Here is a 16,669-nt window from a genome sequence, read left to right as displayed (position 1 = left end):
TCTAAAACTATTTGAGTGTTTGTATAAAACAATCCGAAGGATCGTCTAATTGACCGTTGCCTGAAATGGCTACTGACCTTGCACCTTTGCGTTGGCATCATCTGGGCCATGGACAACGCATCATTTGGGTCATGGACGTCTTTCACGAGCGTGGTTCCTCGACAACTACTCGAAACCGCCCATCCAATCATTGAATTCTCTAGGACGCCCATTGTACTCGTACAACCACTCGGTCGATGCTCCGTAATCTTAGCATCTAGTCAGGCTCATCTCCCTTTTGGCTTTTGAACAATGTCACAATGTATGACTACACAAGTTGTCGACATTTCTCATACAGATAGATAGTCCATGGGTTGTTTCCAGTGTGCATGAGTAGAATTCTAACATTTCAGTTAGTTTGGCAAGCCGAAATTGGAATTTGTCCATGATATGGGGGGTGAAAACGTGAGTTGGTCAAAACCTGGGCCTAGAAAAGATACCCCATAAAATATGTCAGAAAGAAAACACTGCCTTGACACTTGACGGAGCAAGTAGTACCAAAAACAAACCCTAAATCGCCTAGCATCACTAGGGGTTCACTTCGAACTCTCTCTCAACGATTCATTTGGTTTGATTCTAACCACATCAAGGAGCCGAGTTGCCTAGAACTAGGGTTGTATCCTAAATCGTCATTTTCTCTCTCAAGGATTCGGTTGGTTGAACTTTCAATTTTTCCGAATACTCTTACGTTGGGGTTGCTCAGATTTCTGGTGAGTACTTGATGCTTGATTTGATTCTAACCAATCCCATTCTAAATTCATCAAGAAATTGATGAGTCTATTTGAGAAACGTAGATATGGTTTAGGTTGTAGGGTTGTAGCCCAACTGTTTGTTGAAATCCCTCTTTTAAGTTTTTGTTTGCAGCCCATTTATTTGAAGGTTAAAAATTGCAAATTCAAGACTTCAATTGGTTGATGATTATGAATTATGATTGATTCCTACTTTTTTTTATAAGTAATGAGCCTTAGATAAGTTCAAAATTTGTTAATTAGTCGAATGTTCGTTTGTTGATTGATGGTTATAGTTTATGAATTATGATTGTTACTTAAGAATGTGTTGTTATGACTAGAAATTACCTTTCAATAAGACTTTACATCTATTACATGAATCGTAGGTAGAAACCTACTTAGAGTGACTTTTCGTTAAAATTTTGGGCTACCGTGAAGTTAAAGCTTAGCCCCGTTTAAGTTGAAATCCTGGCTCCGCCCTGCTAGTATGGGTTGAAATGATTACCACGAAGAAAGAATTTGGAGACTAGACAAATACGCTTGAGCTTGTGTTTTTTCTTCTCTAGCTCTGCTGCTGGATTCAAATGATCCACATTGTTTGATAGAACCTATATCTCAATACCAATAATTTAGTCATTATCATATTAGAAAAGGGGTATTATTATGTGTAGGAATTTGGACAAACAAAAACCTAAAGACAATTTTATAATCTAGAGAGAGAGGAGGAAGATAAAAGAAATTCATGAAGGTTAAACTCTGGAAACCTTAGATAACTCTCAGCGGGCGGCTACAGAAAATGTTGATGTTTGTGTAAGATGAAGTTAATAAATCTGGAATTTAGCCAACTATTTATAAGATATGCCTAATGTGTTGTCAACCCTTGATTCCTTAGATTTTACATCCTAACCATTGGTCCTTTGAAGGGTTCTTCATCTAGTGAAAGGGCAAAAGGCTTCATATGAGGCCCATTTACACTTTTTAAGTCGAGTAGGCCCATTGTTTCAGTTCCAGTCGAGTCCACCCATTGGACCATTTCCAGTCGAGTCGGCCCACTGTAATCCCACTGCTTTGCTTCTAGTAAAGCCAGTCAAAATAGGAGATTTTCTAATCTCCTATTCCCTGATTTTGATTTCGGCGCAGGTGAAGAAGCTTTTTTCGTCATCGGAAATGGCGATTTCATCATCCTCCTCCTTAAGTCGCCTCTTAACTAATGGTTCGGATCATCATCGTCTTCTCTCTTTCTCCAATGGCAAAAACAACACCGTCAAGTACAACAATAAGAGGAGTAACATCTTTAGATCAATCCGTTCATCTGCTCATGAATTTGGTCTCGATTCAAAGGTTTATATGATTTCTCTCTCTCTCTCTCTCTTATTTTTTTTTTCTATCTCAAAATTATGCATGGAATTCATGTGAGCAATTTTATATTCCGTAAATTTAGGTAGAGAAATTGTTGGAGAGTGTGAAATGGGATGATAAAGGTTTAGCAGTAGCAATTGCACAAAATGTAGACACAGGAGCTATTCTAATGCAAGGATTTGCTAATAAAGAAGCACTTGCTACCACCATTTCATCTCGAAAAGCAACATTTTACAGTCGATCAAGATCATCTCTATGGACTAAAGGGGAGACTTCTATGAATTTCATCAATGTCCATGACATCTTTCTTGATTGCGATCGTGATTCAGTATGTGTCTTCTCTTTAATCGTTTGTTTTTTGTTGTTGAATTGAAGAATTAAATTTGTGCTGATAATGTGAAGCTTACTTTAGTTAAGCATCTTTCCACTGGAAGAACGAGGTTTGAATCTTACTGTTTCTGAAAAAGCATTGTGCAGATAATATATATGGGAACGCCTGATGGGCCAACTTGCCACACTGGGTCTGAGACCTGCTATTATTTATCACTTAATGATGTCCTCAAACATCCGGAGGTGCTTTGTCCTTTCCTATTTCGGAGAAGTTTACTCTTTCTTTCTTTTGCTTTTTTCTCCTCTAGGTGGTAGTAGATTAGAGGAGAAGGTTAAATAGAGTGAGATGATTTACTTCTTTTTTGTTAACCCTTTCATAAGATAGGTAGAGGACTCTAGTTTGGCATTGACGACCTTATACTCGTTAGAGTCTACTATCGCCCAACGCAAAGCTGAAACAGCAACTGACGGTGAGAAGCCTTCATGGACGAAGCGGCTATTGCTTGACAACAAGTTACTATGCTCCAAAGTCCGGTAATTACTCTTCTTGGCCCTTTCTCCTAAGATGCATGCTTTAGGTAAAATATTAGGCATGCTTGTTTTGATCCAGATAGGAAAAAACATTATATTTGTATTCCTTCATGTCAAATTATGGCCCATGTCTTTTGTTACTCTTGAGTTTATCCGTAGTTGTGATTGATTTGTTATATGGCCATATGAGATCCGTAGTTGGTAGGCACATGCTGTGGTTCGCTTATGAGAAGAAAAGAATGATATGAATATATGATATGTTTCCCATTACTTGGTTCGTAATATTCTGTTCACCATGTCTTAAAATGGTTTGAAATGGTTTGTTGCAGAGAAGAGGCTGATGAGTTATGCCGCACATTAGAGGAAGAGGAGGACAAATCACGAACTGCCTCTGAGATGGCAGATGTGCTGTATCATGCCATGGTCCTACTAGCAGTTAAGAATGTAAAAGCTGAAGAGGTTCTTCAAATTTTGAGGGAGAGATTCAGCCGATCGGGCATTGAGGAAAAGAATAGCCGAAAATGAGGTTGTTTAACTCACATCTCTCTCTGTTTTGTATTCCTAGACATCAGCAGTTTTGATACTGTCTTAGTTTTTATATTCATGTTACATTATATTTCTACAGACAATTGTATTCAATATGAGTCAAGTATGTTATGTTTTATCTTGTTTTTAAGTTTTGAAATATCACCATTTCTCGAGCATCGGTAGGTTCATTCAAGTTCAGGCTAAGAGCCAGCATATGTGCAATAAAGAAAAGTAAATAAGTTTACGAAACAAACTGCAAGACCAATTATTGTTATAATTGTCTATTATTCTTGCACATAACAAGGTCATCAACTAATAAGCAACATTCCCGAGCGAAGAAGAAAAAGAAGCTACCGATTATATTCCCAAGGACTCATACCGTCCTTCTCCTTCACCTCTCCGCTTGAAATCCAGCACTCATTATAATTGCTAGGCCATGTATGGTTAGACAACTTGAAACTTCGATTCATCTGCATAACCCAAGCATCTATTATTTGAAAATCAGAGTCGGATTCTAACGAGTAACTTTTCCACAGAGTTGCTATAAAGATGTGTAGACGGAAGCAAACATACATGATTACATGTTGGGGGAAAGATACAAGAGATGGGAAAACTCATACATGTTTTTCCAGGTGTGCTGGGCTCCGGTAGTTCAGCAACCAAATGGTAGAAGAGACCCATCACTCGAGTATGCTTTTGGGTGCTACTCCAATTAAATTCCAAGGCCACAGTCTCCCCATCAGATATCTTAATAGACCAAGTTGAGGATAGCAAGTCGACATCCCCAAGATCAGGGGCGGAGTCCGAGTTTTAAATTGGGTCCATGTGTTTTAGGCCCAAAATAAAATTCAAAAAGGGATTAAGGTCCAATCTTCTCAGAAAATAAGAGTTTAGTCCTTTTTCCGTTTGGAAGAAACATTGTTGATACATAATGTGTTACGTATGACACATATAAAAGAAAGGGTTTTTCCGAAATGGCCCCCAACTATATGACCAGCTTCCTGCCTAACCCCCCTAGATTAGCAAAAATACTCATATGACCCCCTTTTTAAGATTCTTTTATAACACCGTTAACCAGTCAACATTTCTCTCTCCTCCATCTCATAACCTCTCTTTGCCACCTCATCTTCTAGCTAACTCATCATCTTCTCCGGCGAGAGTTGCTGGCCGGCCAATTTACGTATGACACTATTACCTTTTTTTTTTTTACCTCCATATAGAGCACTCCTATTCCCCCCTTTATGTTGGCGGGCAACACTACATATAACATAACCACCGCTCAGACATAATCTATATATCCAGATTTCACCGAAAGTTCAACAATTTTTTTTTTTTAAATATCAGTAAAATCATATGACACGATAACGACAAGATTATAATAAATAATATCCATCAATTGCATGTTTATCAATGTTTATAGATGTAAGGAATTAAAAAAATATATTTTTGAAGTATTAATAAAAATATTTTATTTCATACAATAAGATAATAGAAAGTAATAATAAAATTTCCATGGTACATTTTGCTTATGGACTCAATATCTTGAAATGTCCACCAAATATTTTATCTGTGGACCCAATATCTTATTATGCTTACATGTTTACGAACTCAATGTCTTGGAATGTCTTTAAGACATTTTATTTATGGACTAAATATTTTGAAATATCCACAAGAAATTTTGTGTATGAATGTCCACCTATGTCTCTCTATCTACTGCCCTTACAATTATAAGAAGGTATAAGTACGACATAAGAATGTGAAACAAATATTAATATATCTATATTACAAATGTTTGCAACAGATAATGGCATCAATTCGTCCATATTTGATCAAGTCCTAGTAAGGCACCTTAGAGGCTTAGACTAGGCCGCTCTGCACAACCTGTTAGCCCTAATAAGATCAACCTGCATGGTTAAAGGTCTACCTCGGTCCATGTAAGACTAGGTTGGTAAGGGCTAATACGAGTTGGGTTCGTTATAGTCCGAGTAAGGAACCTTAGACTATGTCGCTCCACCCATCAGATTAAGACTGATAAGTTCATGGTTTAAGGTCTACCTTGGTCCATGTAAGGCTAGGTGATTAGGGCTAATACGATTTGGGTTCGTCCCACTCCGATTAAGGCACCTTAGAGTACTAGACTGCTCACACATGCGATTAGCCCTGAAAAGCTCAGAGTTAAAGGTAAGTCTTGGTCCATGTAAAGCTAGGTTGGTTAGGGCTAAGACTAGTCAGGTTCGTTCCAGTCTGATTAAGGCACCTTAAGCTAGGCCATTCCGTACATCCTATTAGTCCTATTAAGCTCATAGTTAAAGGTCTTGTCTTGGTCCATGTAAGGCTAGGTTAATTTGGGCTAAACGAGTGAGGTCAACCCACCTAATTTAAGAACTTACCTAAAACATTGAAATTATCAAACCGATCTCTCAATGAGTAATTTTTTCTTTTAATTACTGACATAGACATGCTCGGGCGAGGCTTAACTACAAGGTAGCTGGTTGATCTAACATGTCGTTTGTCACAGACTAAAAATTTCGCCGTTGAATTTTTATCTGTGCATCACTTGTGCTGGCTTCTCCTTCCTAGTACAAGTCTCAGCCTTCCCTTATGCATGGTTAACCTTGACTAGCTAGGCAAATCCCAATATCAAGTAAGACAACAAGAGAGCAAAGCTTGAAATATGCAAAGTACTCAAAAGGCAAACTTATGCTTTATTAGTATGAGCTCAAAGATTTCAAGTTTGCTCACACGTGTCCCAAGTCACTCCAAATTTAAGACTCTCATTCTCACTTGGACGGTTTTCGAATGAGGGGGATTTCATCCCTACAAGTCTTATAGAATAGACGTGTGATAGTCTCACATAGCTCGCGAGAACGTTCAGAGCATGGACTGTATGTGAACACTCGAGCTTAGTTAGTGTCGAGGTCTTTTGGGTGAGTTCGTAAAGTTTTCACGAAGAACTAAAAACCGTACCTATATACTTGGGCTTGACGTGTCTAAAGCCAGAACACTATCGGTAATTGCTAAGCCTCAGGACGTTACAAGTGGTATCAAAGTCGAAGACGACTCTTTGCCGAATAGGGGAGATTGTGATAATCCCACATCACTCGCGAGAGTGTCTAGAGCCTATACTACAGGTGAAGCGTGAAGCTTAGATGCTTCATGGAAGTCCCTCTATAGCACATTAAATTGACCCGATTTAATGTGCTATAACGGTGTGGGCTACGGTGTTTGGTGCCTTTAAATAATGGGCTGTGACACGTTGCTACTTCGACGCCTGTACCAGTTGTCTCAACTTAATTGGTACGCGACTAACAATTTTTTTTTAGTGAAGTATTATTAACAATTGAAGGGAACCAAATACATATTATTGCCTTCAATATTAAATGGAAGAAAGAATTATAGGATTCCAAAGAGAAGGTGGGTTGAGCATCAATTTGCAACTTTGAGCATCTCAAGAGAGTTGGTCTCAAATACTAAAGTAATTGTAAAACGACAAAAATACTTTTTAAGTAGAAATAAAAAACTAACTTCCCGTCTCCTGTTGCTGAATATACAACAAACCCTAGCTTCTAAAATCTTAATTTTAGTTATGCAAGAAAAAAAAAGAAAATCTTAATTTGAGAGAGAGAGAGAGAGATTATAACCGTAATAAACACGTCTATAATTAGGGTAAAAACCTAGGAGTATCAACTTCAATAGCAGCTTTAAATCCAACTTCTAAATCAACCGGATCTCCGGCAGAACTCGCCGGAAGTAGACCACACTTCTTACATCTAGAAACGACCAGAATCTTACGACACGATGGACAAGATGAGTGAGAAACAAGCCAAGTGTCTATGCATCCTATATGGAATCCATGTCCGCATTGAGGCAAAACTCGGATCTGGTCTCCGTCAACGAATTCCGTCAAGCAAATAGCACAATCAGTTAAGTTTCTGACATTGAGGGTTGATTTGAAGGTTAATTTAGGAAGTGATTGGATGACTTTCTTTTTCAATCCTTTAATTTGATGACTAGTACCACCACCGGCGGCGTTACTACGACGAAGCCAAGTGCACCGTGAGACGGCAAATAAACCGACTACGCAAACAAGGGCACATAAAAGAGCTGCCAGAATCACAACCACATCTGAATCTACTTTCATAGGTGTTGGTGGTTCCGCCGCATCAACTACCGATGAATTTGAGCTCATGTCTAGAGAGAGAGATAGAGAGAATCTAGAGAGAGAGAGAGAGAGAGAGTGTGTGTGGGTCTGTCGGGGGGGGGGGGGGGGTCTTACTTAGGAGGCTTTCAAATATATCTATTTATATTCTTCAGTTTGTGAAGGGAATTTCTTCTATTTTAATGTTACTCTCACCATTATTTGCAAGTTTCTATTTTTGATAGATTAACCTTACTTTTTTTTGTTGAAAGCAATATAGATTAACTTAATAATGGTCTTATTTCATAAAAAAAAAAAATCTTAATAATGGTCTTTAAAACTGACATTTATGTCAATAGTTTGTTAGATGTCTATTTTCTTTTCCTATATTATCTTCACCTCTATAGGACCTTTCCTCCTTTTCAATGGCTTCTATTATTGACTTCAAATCATGTATTTGTTCCTTGGATGCTTAATTTTGTTTAAAGAGTGATAAAAGAAAATATACGAAGATATAAAGTAAAAGAAAATCGATGAAAAGATGGATTTATTACCAACATCTTACCAACTCATTCACCTATCATTGCGTTAAGCACGCTACTAACATCGCCTTCGGCGAGAATCTTTTCCTACAAAATCTACAACATTGACAACAAGATCTATCAAATATGCTTTTATCTAAAGCCACTGGATCTTCACCGCCTCACAACAACCGCTTATCTAAAGTCAACTAGACAGGCCTATATAAAGCAACAGGTTCACCCTAAACTGGGCTATCAATGAATTGAAGGTTCAATATCTAAACTAGACTTTTAACTCAATTCTGTAACTGCAGGAACCCCTTATTGACTTGAGCTTCAGGGAGGTTTCAGAGTTCTTTGCAAGTTCTGCCCACATATACAAGAACCAGTTCGAAGTTTGAAGCAGTGGATCTTCATATCTCGAATGATAACCCCAAGCTAAATTTAAACACCATCAGCTTAACGCCAGAGGAAAGGGGGTTGACTCCAACAAAATTCAATAACGTTCGGTACCTCGAGCTAGACAACTCGATTCCTTACGGAATTTACCTCACGTTTGAAACTACTTTAAACCAACTACGTCAGCAGAAAAAGAGTTGTCGCAGAAGTCGCTCACTTATAAGAGGAAAAGAGGCAGAACACCGAAAGCCTGCAAGTCATGCAATCCGCTCTCTTCAAAGTGAGAGAGGAGAATAAATCTCCCCCGACACTCCGGTTATACAACAATTGGTTGAGCTGGACAGGAAGGTAGCAGAAAAAGACACACTAGCTGGGAAAAATATTGTCCCACCACCTCTCAGTTTCGAGATACTTGATGCCGAGATGCCCAAAGACTTTCAGCGTCCGACTCGAGAAAACTAATGATGGGTCAGGAGATCTGGATATCATTATCTGCGACTATCTTTCACTGATGAGACTAACAACTATGATGAGTCGGTTTGGTGTCGTATCTTCCCCACCATTCTAAGAGGTGCGACTAGGTCGTGGTACGCAACACTCCCGTCCGGCTCCATAAAATCATTCGAATACCTCGTTTCTATTTCCTGTACCACTTTCCAAAGCAGCAAGGTGCTTGCAAAAACTCGGAAGATCTGTTCAATGTCGTCCAAGTCAAGGGGGAATTACTAAAAAACTTATGGCAAAAATTCGGTAACGAGATGGTACAAATATCCCGCCAGGATCTAGAGCTCATAGAAATAGTGCTGAAGAGAGGGCTGACACATGATACCATACTTTAAGAGATCGCTAAAGAGGTACCTATGACTCTAGGCGGTTTGAACGCAAGGGTCCAAAAAGTTGTAGTTGCGGAGAAAAGGTTGCAAAAGATGAAAGAGATAAATAAACCGCCGGTGGAGAAAGAGGCGTCACAAAGAAGGGAAAGAGAATCATGCTAGAATGCAATATGTATACTCCCCTGACAAAGAAGATAGGGGAAATCCTGGAAGTACTTTTAAAGAGAAATAATGTACAACTGTCGAAACCGAATTCAGAAAAAAGGATATTTGGCCCAAAGACATGAACGCCCGGTAAGATTTCCACAAGGAACATGGGGATAAGGCAGAGGAATGCAGACACCTTCGGAATGTCATAGAAACAATGGTAAGAAAAGAAGACCTACATATGTTCATAAATAAGGGAGATTGCAGTGGATCATTTGTATACCGAACTGCACTCGAAGAATTGATCATCTTGTTGACTAACTAGCATCCATATTGACTTTCATTTGGTTTTATAGAGGAGGTATCTTGGATGCTCTGCGCTCGATTTGTAGATGATACTGGCCAATATGAGGGAAAATTTTAAAGATGCTTCTAGTAAGTGTTATCGGGGCCTCCTAGTTATTGGCGCCGCAAGGTCCCATAAAATGGTTAAAAGTGTCCCCTCTCAAAATAGACACTCTCACATTTTTTCTAACTTACAATCGTGGAGTCGAACTTATTTAGTTACAAAATAGACACTCCCATATTATTTTGATATGTCCCCGTTTGTATGTCAATTGCATTATGATGTCCATTGTTTCTAAGCCACATATTGATATGTTCGTTCTTTCACACTAAATTGCAATATTCTAGACTTCTAGTTTACACAATGCAACCTCATTGAATAATTCTTACTTTTTTTTTTGTTGAAATGAGTAATTCTTACTTGTTGAAGAAATTAATCATTTTCTTATAAAGCTATAAAGAATGATAATGAACTTTGGATTGAACCACTTAGGGTTTCAATCAAATCAAAATTAGCACATGTCTAGACAGTAAGGCCACATACAGGAGGGGTCATGGGATTGCTTTACAAAAGTGTAGTTGGGTAGGGGCCGGTGTCAATATATGCTGGATGTCTCGTTTTTATGGGAATTAATACTCATTCAAGTCCCCTTATTCATAACATTATAAAGTTGTTGGATCTCATTATTTAAGCCATTCAAATATAGAAGTTTCCGTGTGAAAGTTTCTTGCCATAAAGATGATTCTTTATAGAAATTTTCCTACTCTAAATCCTAGAGACGAGAATAGGGCTTACAACAGAATCATGGCTAAAAGTTTAGGAAGTCAAATTACTAAATTTATTGAGGGCACTTTAAAATTGAAATGCCCATTCATATGCTTTTCCTAGTAGTGAAGTTTCTTCACACAAAATCCAAACAACAAAATTTTTATGTTAAAAGAGAGACAATGTGGGAGCACTTGAACCTACCACTGGCTAACAAATCTCTAGACTAAATCTACATGAAATCTTAGGTGGGGAGTTGAACTTTTTTTTTTCTTATGGTTTTCTTATACATGAAATTTAATTCTGAAATATGAATTGACGTAGTCGAAGTGGCAAATTTTTGTTTTCCTTATCTAACTCGTCCGAGTAGCTGATTGTGCATCTAGTTGAGTTGAACATAAAACGAATATATCGAATTTAAAGTTATATCATTTGAAATAAACAAAATATGGCTCTTTTCTCCCCAAATCAACTCTGAACTCAGACGACGGAAATTCGGACAACTCGTTACAAGACTTTTCCAACCATTTAGTTTTTTTTTAGTTGAAATTTCCAACCATTTAGTTTTTTTTTTTGATGAAGATCCAACCATTTAGTTAGAAAATTCTTTTTTTACTAACTAAACATTGGTATAAACAAAAAGTTTTTTTTTTGTTGAACTATATACACAAAAAGTTAATAATAAAGTATAATTGGCTACACATGTATGATTGACCTCAAGACAAAGTCATTCAGAATCAAAATAAAGAGGCCCATCACTATCTTTACATGTGAGCTTATCCGGTTGGTATGACCCTTTCAGCAAAGTTAAATATTAAAAGAAAGAAAGAAAGGATAAATATGAATCTCCTTTTAAGGCAGATAAAAGGGGTTCCCCAAACTACGGTTAAATTGAACTATCTCCTTCTGTCTTTGCCTTCATTTTGGGGTTAATTTCAGTTTGGCCCTAATATTAGCCTTTATATCGGTCTAGCCTTCTTAGAGGGTGTTTGACCTGCGGGCCGACAATTTTAAGTCGTTTGTTTTTTGTTGCTGATTTTGAGAAATAAGAAAAGTATCCAGGACGCAAAAACTTTTTAAAAAACTGGTCAATTTTAGTTTTTTTTTGATGAGAAGGTCAATTTTAGTTGACTATTATATTTTCTAATTGTTATGGGGAATAAAACTTTTGTGATCATTTCTTAACCATACCGGCAAGGGTTGCCGGAAAATTGCAATTGTCGGCGACCTTAATTATTATTTTCTCAAATCTTTCTTTCTCATCTCTCATTTTTCGATCACCAAATCCGGCCATCACTACCCCCGACCACCATTAACCCGACCACCACCATCATCATTTCTCTTTCTCTCTCTTAGATCGCGAAATCGCTGTCAGGAAAGCGGTTTGAAATCTCTCAGTTACAATTAACCAATCAAATTCTATATATCTCTCTCTCTAATTTGACCTAATTGGAGAACCTATTGCCTTCAATTAAATCGTGAATCTATATCGTCAAAAGCGTAAAGCTTGAATATTAGGTGGACAGTGGATTCTAGGGTTTCTTTTCCAGAGGCCAAAGGAGATGGTGTAGGAAGTTTTGGAACAGATCTAGGGTTTTCTGTAACTCGAATTATTAGATTTTAGGGTTATGTAAATCGAGCAGTAGGAAATTGATGAAGATATAGGGTTTTCTGTAACTAGAATTATTATATTCTAGGGTTTTGTGAGAGAGAGATAGCGTGAGAGAGAGAGAGATAACGTGAGAGAGAGAGAGAGATACCGTGTGAGAAAGAGGGAATGTGTGAGAGAGATATCGTGAGAGAGACATCGTGAGAGGGAGAGAGGGACTGTGAGAGAGAGACTTTAAGAGAAAGAGATAAACAGTGAGAGAGAGTAAGAGAGATAAGGAAGAGACAAATAATAGTGGTTGTGGCGGCCGGAGGTGGTGGTAAGAGTTGAAGAAGAAAGAAGAAGAAGAAGAAGAAGAAGAAAGATTTTGTTTGCCCGAAAAATCTTCTTAATTTCACATTTTCCCTTTAAAATTTTGCACCCCAGATACTTTTCTTATTTCCCTCACCTAATGTAACAAAGACCAATATAATCATAACAAAAAAAACAAAACTTTTTTGATAAATAGAAAATTTCTTTATGGTTTTAGCGTAAATTCTTCCTCTTCGCCTCCCATCCTTCACCTAAGCTTTTCTCCGAGATTCTTCTCCTCTTTCCTACTCCACTAGTCATAGAACTACCCAAACTCCATGATGCAACGTTCTCTTTCATATTAATCCTTAATCGTTTGCTATTTTTATTTCGACACAAAGCATTTAATAAATCTCATTAGTTCTTATATAACTAAATCGAGAGCTAAATGAGTTAGTATCAAATGCTAGCATTTGAATATGTTAAGGCCAAAATAGACAATTGTTCCTCTCTATAGTACTTAGAATTAATATAAAAAAAAATATCATGCAGGCCACTTAGAAATTACAAAAAACAAACAACTTAGCATAATAAAATGGTACAGACAAAATGAAATGGAATCTAACACAATCAGGAAACCATTCTGTCAGATTCATGTATCAGCACCTGAGTTCCGTCACCCAGTCACTTCCTCCTGAGGAAGTAAATTGGAATTTTATTTGGTCAATACCCACCATCCATCGCATTCAGCTTTTCATATGGAAAATTTGTACTAAAGCGCTACCAGTTCGACAACGCATAGGTAAGTATATTGGTAATATTTTTAATTGTCCTAACTTTTCTGACATAGAATCTATTGAACATGCTCTTTTGTATTGCCCCCCTAGCGAAAAATATATGGTTTCACTTTAACATCATCTCCACAAAGATTCCTTCTCTTTCTGAAATGGATTCTGTCTTGGCAAAACTCAGGTCAAATTAGTTGTACCGTAGATAATATTCATTTCGTCACAATTTTATGGCATATATGGAAAACCATATGTGATCACTGCTTTCAACAAACCTAATACAATGTTAATACCATTTTAGATCTCATTAAAACATTTCCAAAGGTAAGTAATGCTCAGGTAAAACCCTCCCCTGCGACTATAGTCAAGTGGCAACCTCCTCTCCATCCTTTCATTAAAATTAATGTTGATGCATCTTTTGTCAATGTGGAACAGATTATAGGTACCAGTTTTATTGTTCATGATTCTCAATCCAAATTTGTCTTTGCTAATGTGAAAATTGCTAGAGCAAGAAACAGTGAGGAAAGTGAGGCTTTAGCCATTCTCAACAGTCTTATTTGGGCAAAAGATAATAATCACATGCAGGTCATTATTGAAAGCGACAATATCAACCTGATAAAACACCTGAATAACCCCCGTCATCAAGTGCAATGGCAATCTTTGGTGCATATTCTTGGAATAAGAAACTTAAAGCACGAGCTTCAGCAGGTGAAATTCAGTCATATCAAAAGAACAATGAATTCTCAAGCGGATAAATTAACAAAATGGGCTCGCAGAAAAGAAAGATCTAAAGAATGGACTTGTATTCCGTATTTTCTTTTGTCTATGTATTGTAATGCTACCCTGAATTCTTAGTTGTTTAATATATCTATCCTTAACAAAAAAAAAAAACTTAATTGGCTCTCAAGATTTTGCTAGTTATATTTAAGAGACAATTATTTTTGTTCTTTTACCTCTATTTTAAAAGTTTTCTCTCTCCTCTCTCTCTCTTACGTGCTGGAAAGAGTTGGCCAAAATAGTCACTAACTTTCCACAAAAATATAAACATTTCAATCTTGTTCTTTCTTGATCCCGCCCCAGCACCACTGTGATTCTATCTCTCTCTGAAACCCAAGGGCTCCCTAGAGTTTTAGTCCATGTAAACTCCATGAAACCCCAACATCTGGGACAAAGAAAGAGAATCTAGTGGTGTCTTGAGGTGGTGAAGGGCGTGGTGGTGGTTAAGTCGGACAAGAAAAGGATTAAATTTTTATTATTAAAGGTCGCCGACAATGGCTGCTGGTTGTTGCCAGCGATGATATCTGATAACAACACATGAATTGCCAATACATCTTTTTTATCCACATAAACATGTTTTGTTTATATCCACATAGAATGCCTTACCCAATTTTAAAATCTTTAAAACTGCAAAAAATTTAAGAAAGACAAAAGAAACAAAAAGGACGAAAGGAAAGAAACGACATGTCGATCTCTACAAATGCGATAAAAAGTCACATTTGTCTGATGTGTGAAATATATTAACAAATATATTTATAATGGAGGTACATTGCTTCGACTGAAGCTGTTTGGAGACTCTTCGGTCATTTGCTACATGAAGAATACCCTCATGTTGTGAGATTGACATTACATCTTTTTGACATGCATAATGTATTGTTCGATCCTACAAATCTACCTGAAGTAGTTCAACAAAGAGCTGAACTACAAATGTCGATGCTGATAGAACACTTTCTTTTATAAAAGATTTTTGGGTGCAAGAGCCTATACTTATCAATTGTTCCCGCAACTCTTCGTTTTGGAAAAAAACCATAAAATTTGGAAACCTAGTGATGTGGCGTGAAAATGCCACATTTATGTCACTTAACTTTGATGAGTTAGTTCTTTTCGGGTTTTATTTCTAATTATTTGTGTGTTTTTATTGTTAGGTATCATATTTGGAGATAAACATGTAAATCGGAATAAAGGGAGCGAATTGTCACTATCATTTCATGTGCGCAAAAAGAGAGAAAAAGATTTCAAGCAAATCAAATGACAAGATGAGTCAATGACGAGTCCGACGGTGAAAACAAAAGTCGAATCGGAGTTCGGGCGGAGAAATTATGGAAAATGGAAGCAAAAGTCTTCTCTTCAAGTTAGATTTAAGAGATCAAGTATGAAGGCAGCCTCCTTGTTTCTGAAGCAAAGACCAAGTCCAACTTAAGCCCACAAAAGAAAAGAAGAAGAACAAGATAAAGAAAAATTTATGAGCACCCTCTCTTTGGTCCAAGTCAAAATGGTCTAAGACTTAGTCAAGTTTCACTAAGTCTAGGGTTGTGTATACACACGTGAGAGAAAGGGGTCAAGGGGGGATCTACTATTCATCATCTTCTTCACCAAACAAGAGAGAGAGAAAAGAAGCAAAAGAGGTTAGGGTTCTTCATCACCAAAGAGAGCTTGAAGAGTAGAAAGAGAGAAGGAAGGAGGAGGGCCGGCCAAGCATAGGCTGGCCAGCACACTAGGCCGGCCTAGCTTGGTCGACCGAGCAGCAGCCCGAGATGCAATACGAGCAGCAGCTCGGGACTGCTGCAACACAAGGGAACGGGAACAGAAGCACGGGATGCTCGGCTTCACGGAACAGCAGCAGCAACACGCCTCCTTCAAGCTCGGCAACAACTCAGACGGGGACAGCAGCAACAGGCCAAGAATGCAGCTCGGGTTGCTCTTCAATGAAGCTCGGGTACAGCAAGGATGCATCCTTGAGCAGCTCGGACCGGAACATCAAGCACGGGACAACACGAGCAGCTCGGGCAACACTTCATTTGGCCGGATCTAGGGTTTGGCCGGATTTCACATGTTTCTATGGCCGGATTTTTATATGGTTTCCGACCACTTTCTTGGCCGGAAACCTTAGGGCTTTTACTCCCTTTGTCATTGGCTTGCTTCTTATGTGTTTGATTTTGGTTTGGGTTAAAATTCCTAGAGAGAGAAAGCTAGGGTTAAGCTTTAAAGGAGGTTGAGTTCTAATGGAGAAGATGATGATGGTCGTTATGGGGAACCCAAAAATTGCCAAGGGGGGATCGGGTGCACCTTAACTACTCATATTTTCCGACAATCTTAGCCTCGAACTACATCGAAAAGGGGATCATTTTCTTTCCATTTATTATTCAATCACCATGTTTAGCTACCTTTAGTGTATCGATTATATGACATGAAATGTGATGAATTCATGATTATGTTTAATATGATTTGATGTTTTAATTATAAATTAATGTTCATTTGATTCGATAATCGTTTCGATTGTATTTTCATGTGTCTTGTCAAGCACTTCACATAGTTAATAG

General features: G+C 37.8%; 1 protein-coding gene and 1 pseudogene across 3 annotated transcripts; one reads left to right on the top strand and one right to left on the bottom strand.

The window, feature by feature from the left end:
* Positions 1–395: 395 nt before the first annotated feature.
* Positions 396–3,651, top strand: LOC147538822 (histidine biosynthesis bifunctional protein hisIE, chloroplastic-like). Of its 2 annotated transcripts, XM_086639343.1 has the most exons (6): positions 396–749; positions 1,908–2,108; positions 2,209–2,454; positions 2,604–2,699; positions 2,842–2,990; positions 3,317–3,651. In XM_086639343.1, the coding sequence occupies exons 2-6, from the start codon at positions 1,935–1,937 to the stop codon at positions 3,510–3,512; spliced, it is 861 nt and encodes a 286-aa protein (XP_086495469.1). In that variant the 5' UTR covers positions 396–749; positions 1,908–1,934; the 3' UTR covers positions 3,513–3,651. The 2 variants fall into 2 exon arrangements, with proteins under 2 accessions (XP_086495469.1, XP_086495470.1); XM_086639344.1 differs by lacking the exon at positions 396–749 and having other exon boundaries at positions 1,845–2,108.
* Positions 3,652–6,855: 3,204 nt separating this feature from the next.
* Positions 6,856–7,770, bottom strand: LOC147538821 (RING-H2 finger protein ATL80 pseudogene; annotated as a pseudogene). The gene has a single exon (XR_015224959.1). The product of XR_015224959.1 is annotated as an RING-H2 finger protein ATL80 pseudogene (transcript).
* Positions 7,771–16,669: the final 8,899 nt, after the last annotated feature.

This window comes from Eschscholzia californica, unplaced genomic scaffold (assembly GCF_041429995.1).
Source record: "Eschscholzia californica isolate CP2 unplaced genomic scaffold, dmEscCali1.0.p SCAF_5, whole genome shotgun sequence".
Lineage (NCBI taxonomy): Eukaryota > Viridiplantae > Streptophyta > Magnoliopsida > Ranunculales > Papaveraceae > Eschscholzia > Eschscholzia californica.
Note: the sequence above shows the minus strand (reverse complement) of the source record. Positions and strands in the feature narration are given on the sequence as shown.

What these genes read in the sequence shown, in the direction of transcription:
- LOC147538822 (XM_086639343.1), top strand. Translation starts at nt 1,935, where the DNA reads ATGGCGATTTCATCATCCTCCTCCTTAAGTCGCCTCTTAACTAATGGT. An exon ending in AATTTGGTCTCGATTCAAAG is followed by an intron (nt 2,109 to 2,208) that starts GTTTATATGATT and finishes CCGTAAATTTAG; the next exon opens with GTAGAGAAATTGTTGGAGAG. An exon ending in TTACTATGCTCCAAAGTCCG is followed by an intron (nt 2,991 to 3,316) that starts GTAATTACTCTT and finishes GGTTTGTTGCAG; the next exon opens with AGAAGAGGCTGATGAGTTAT.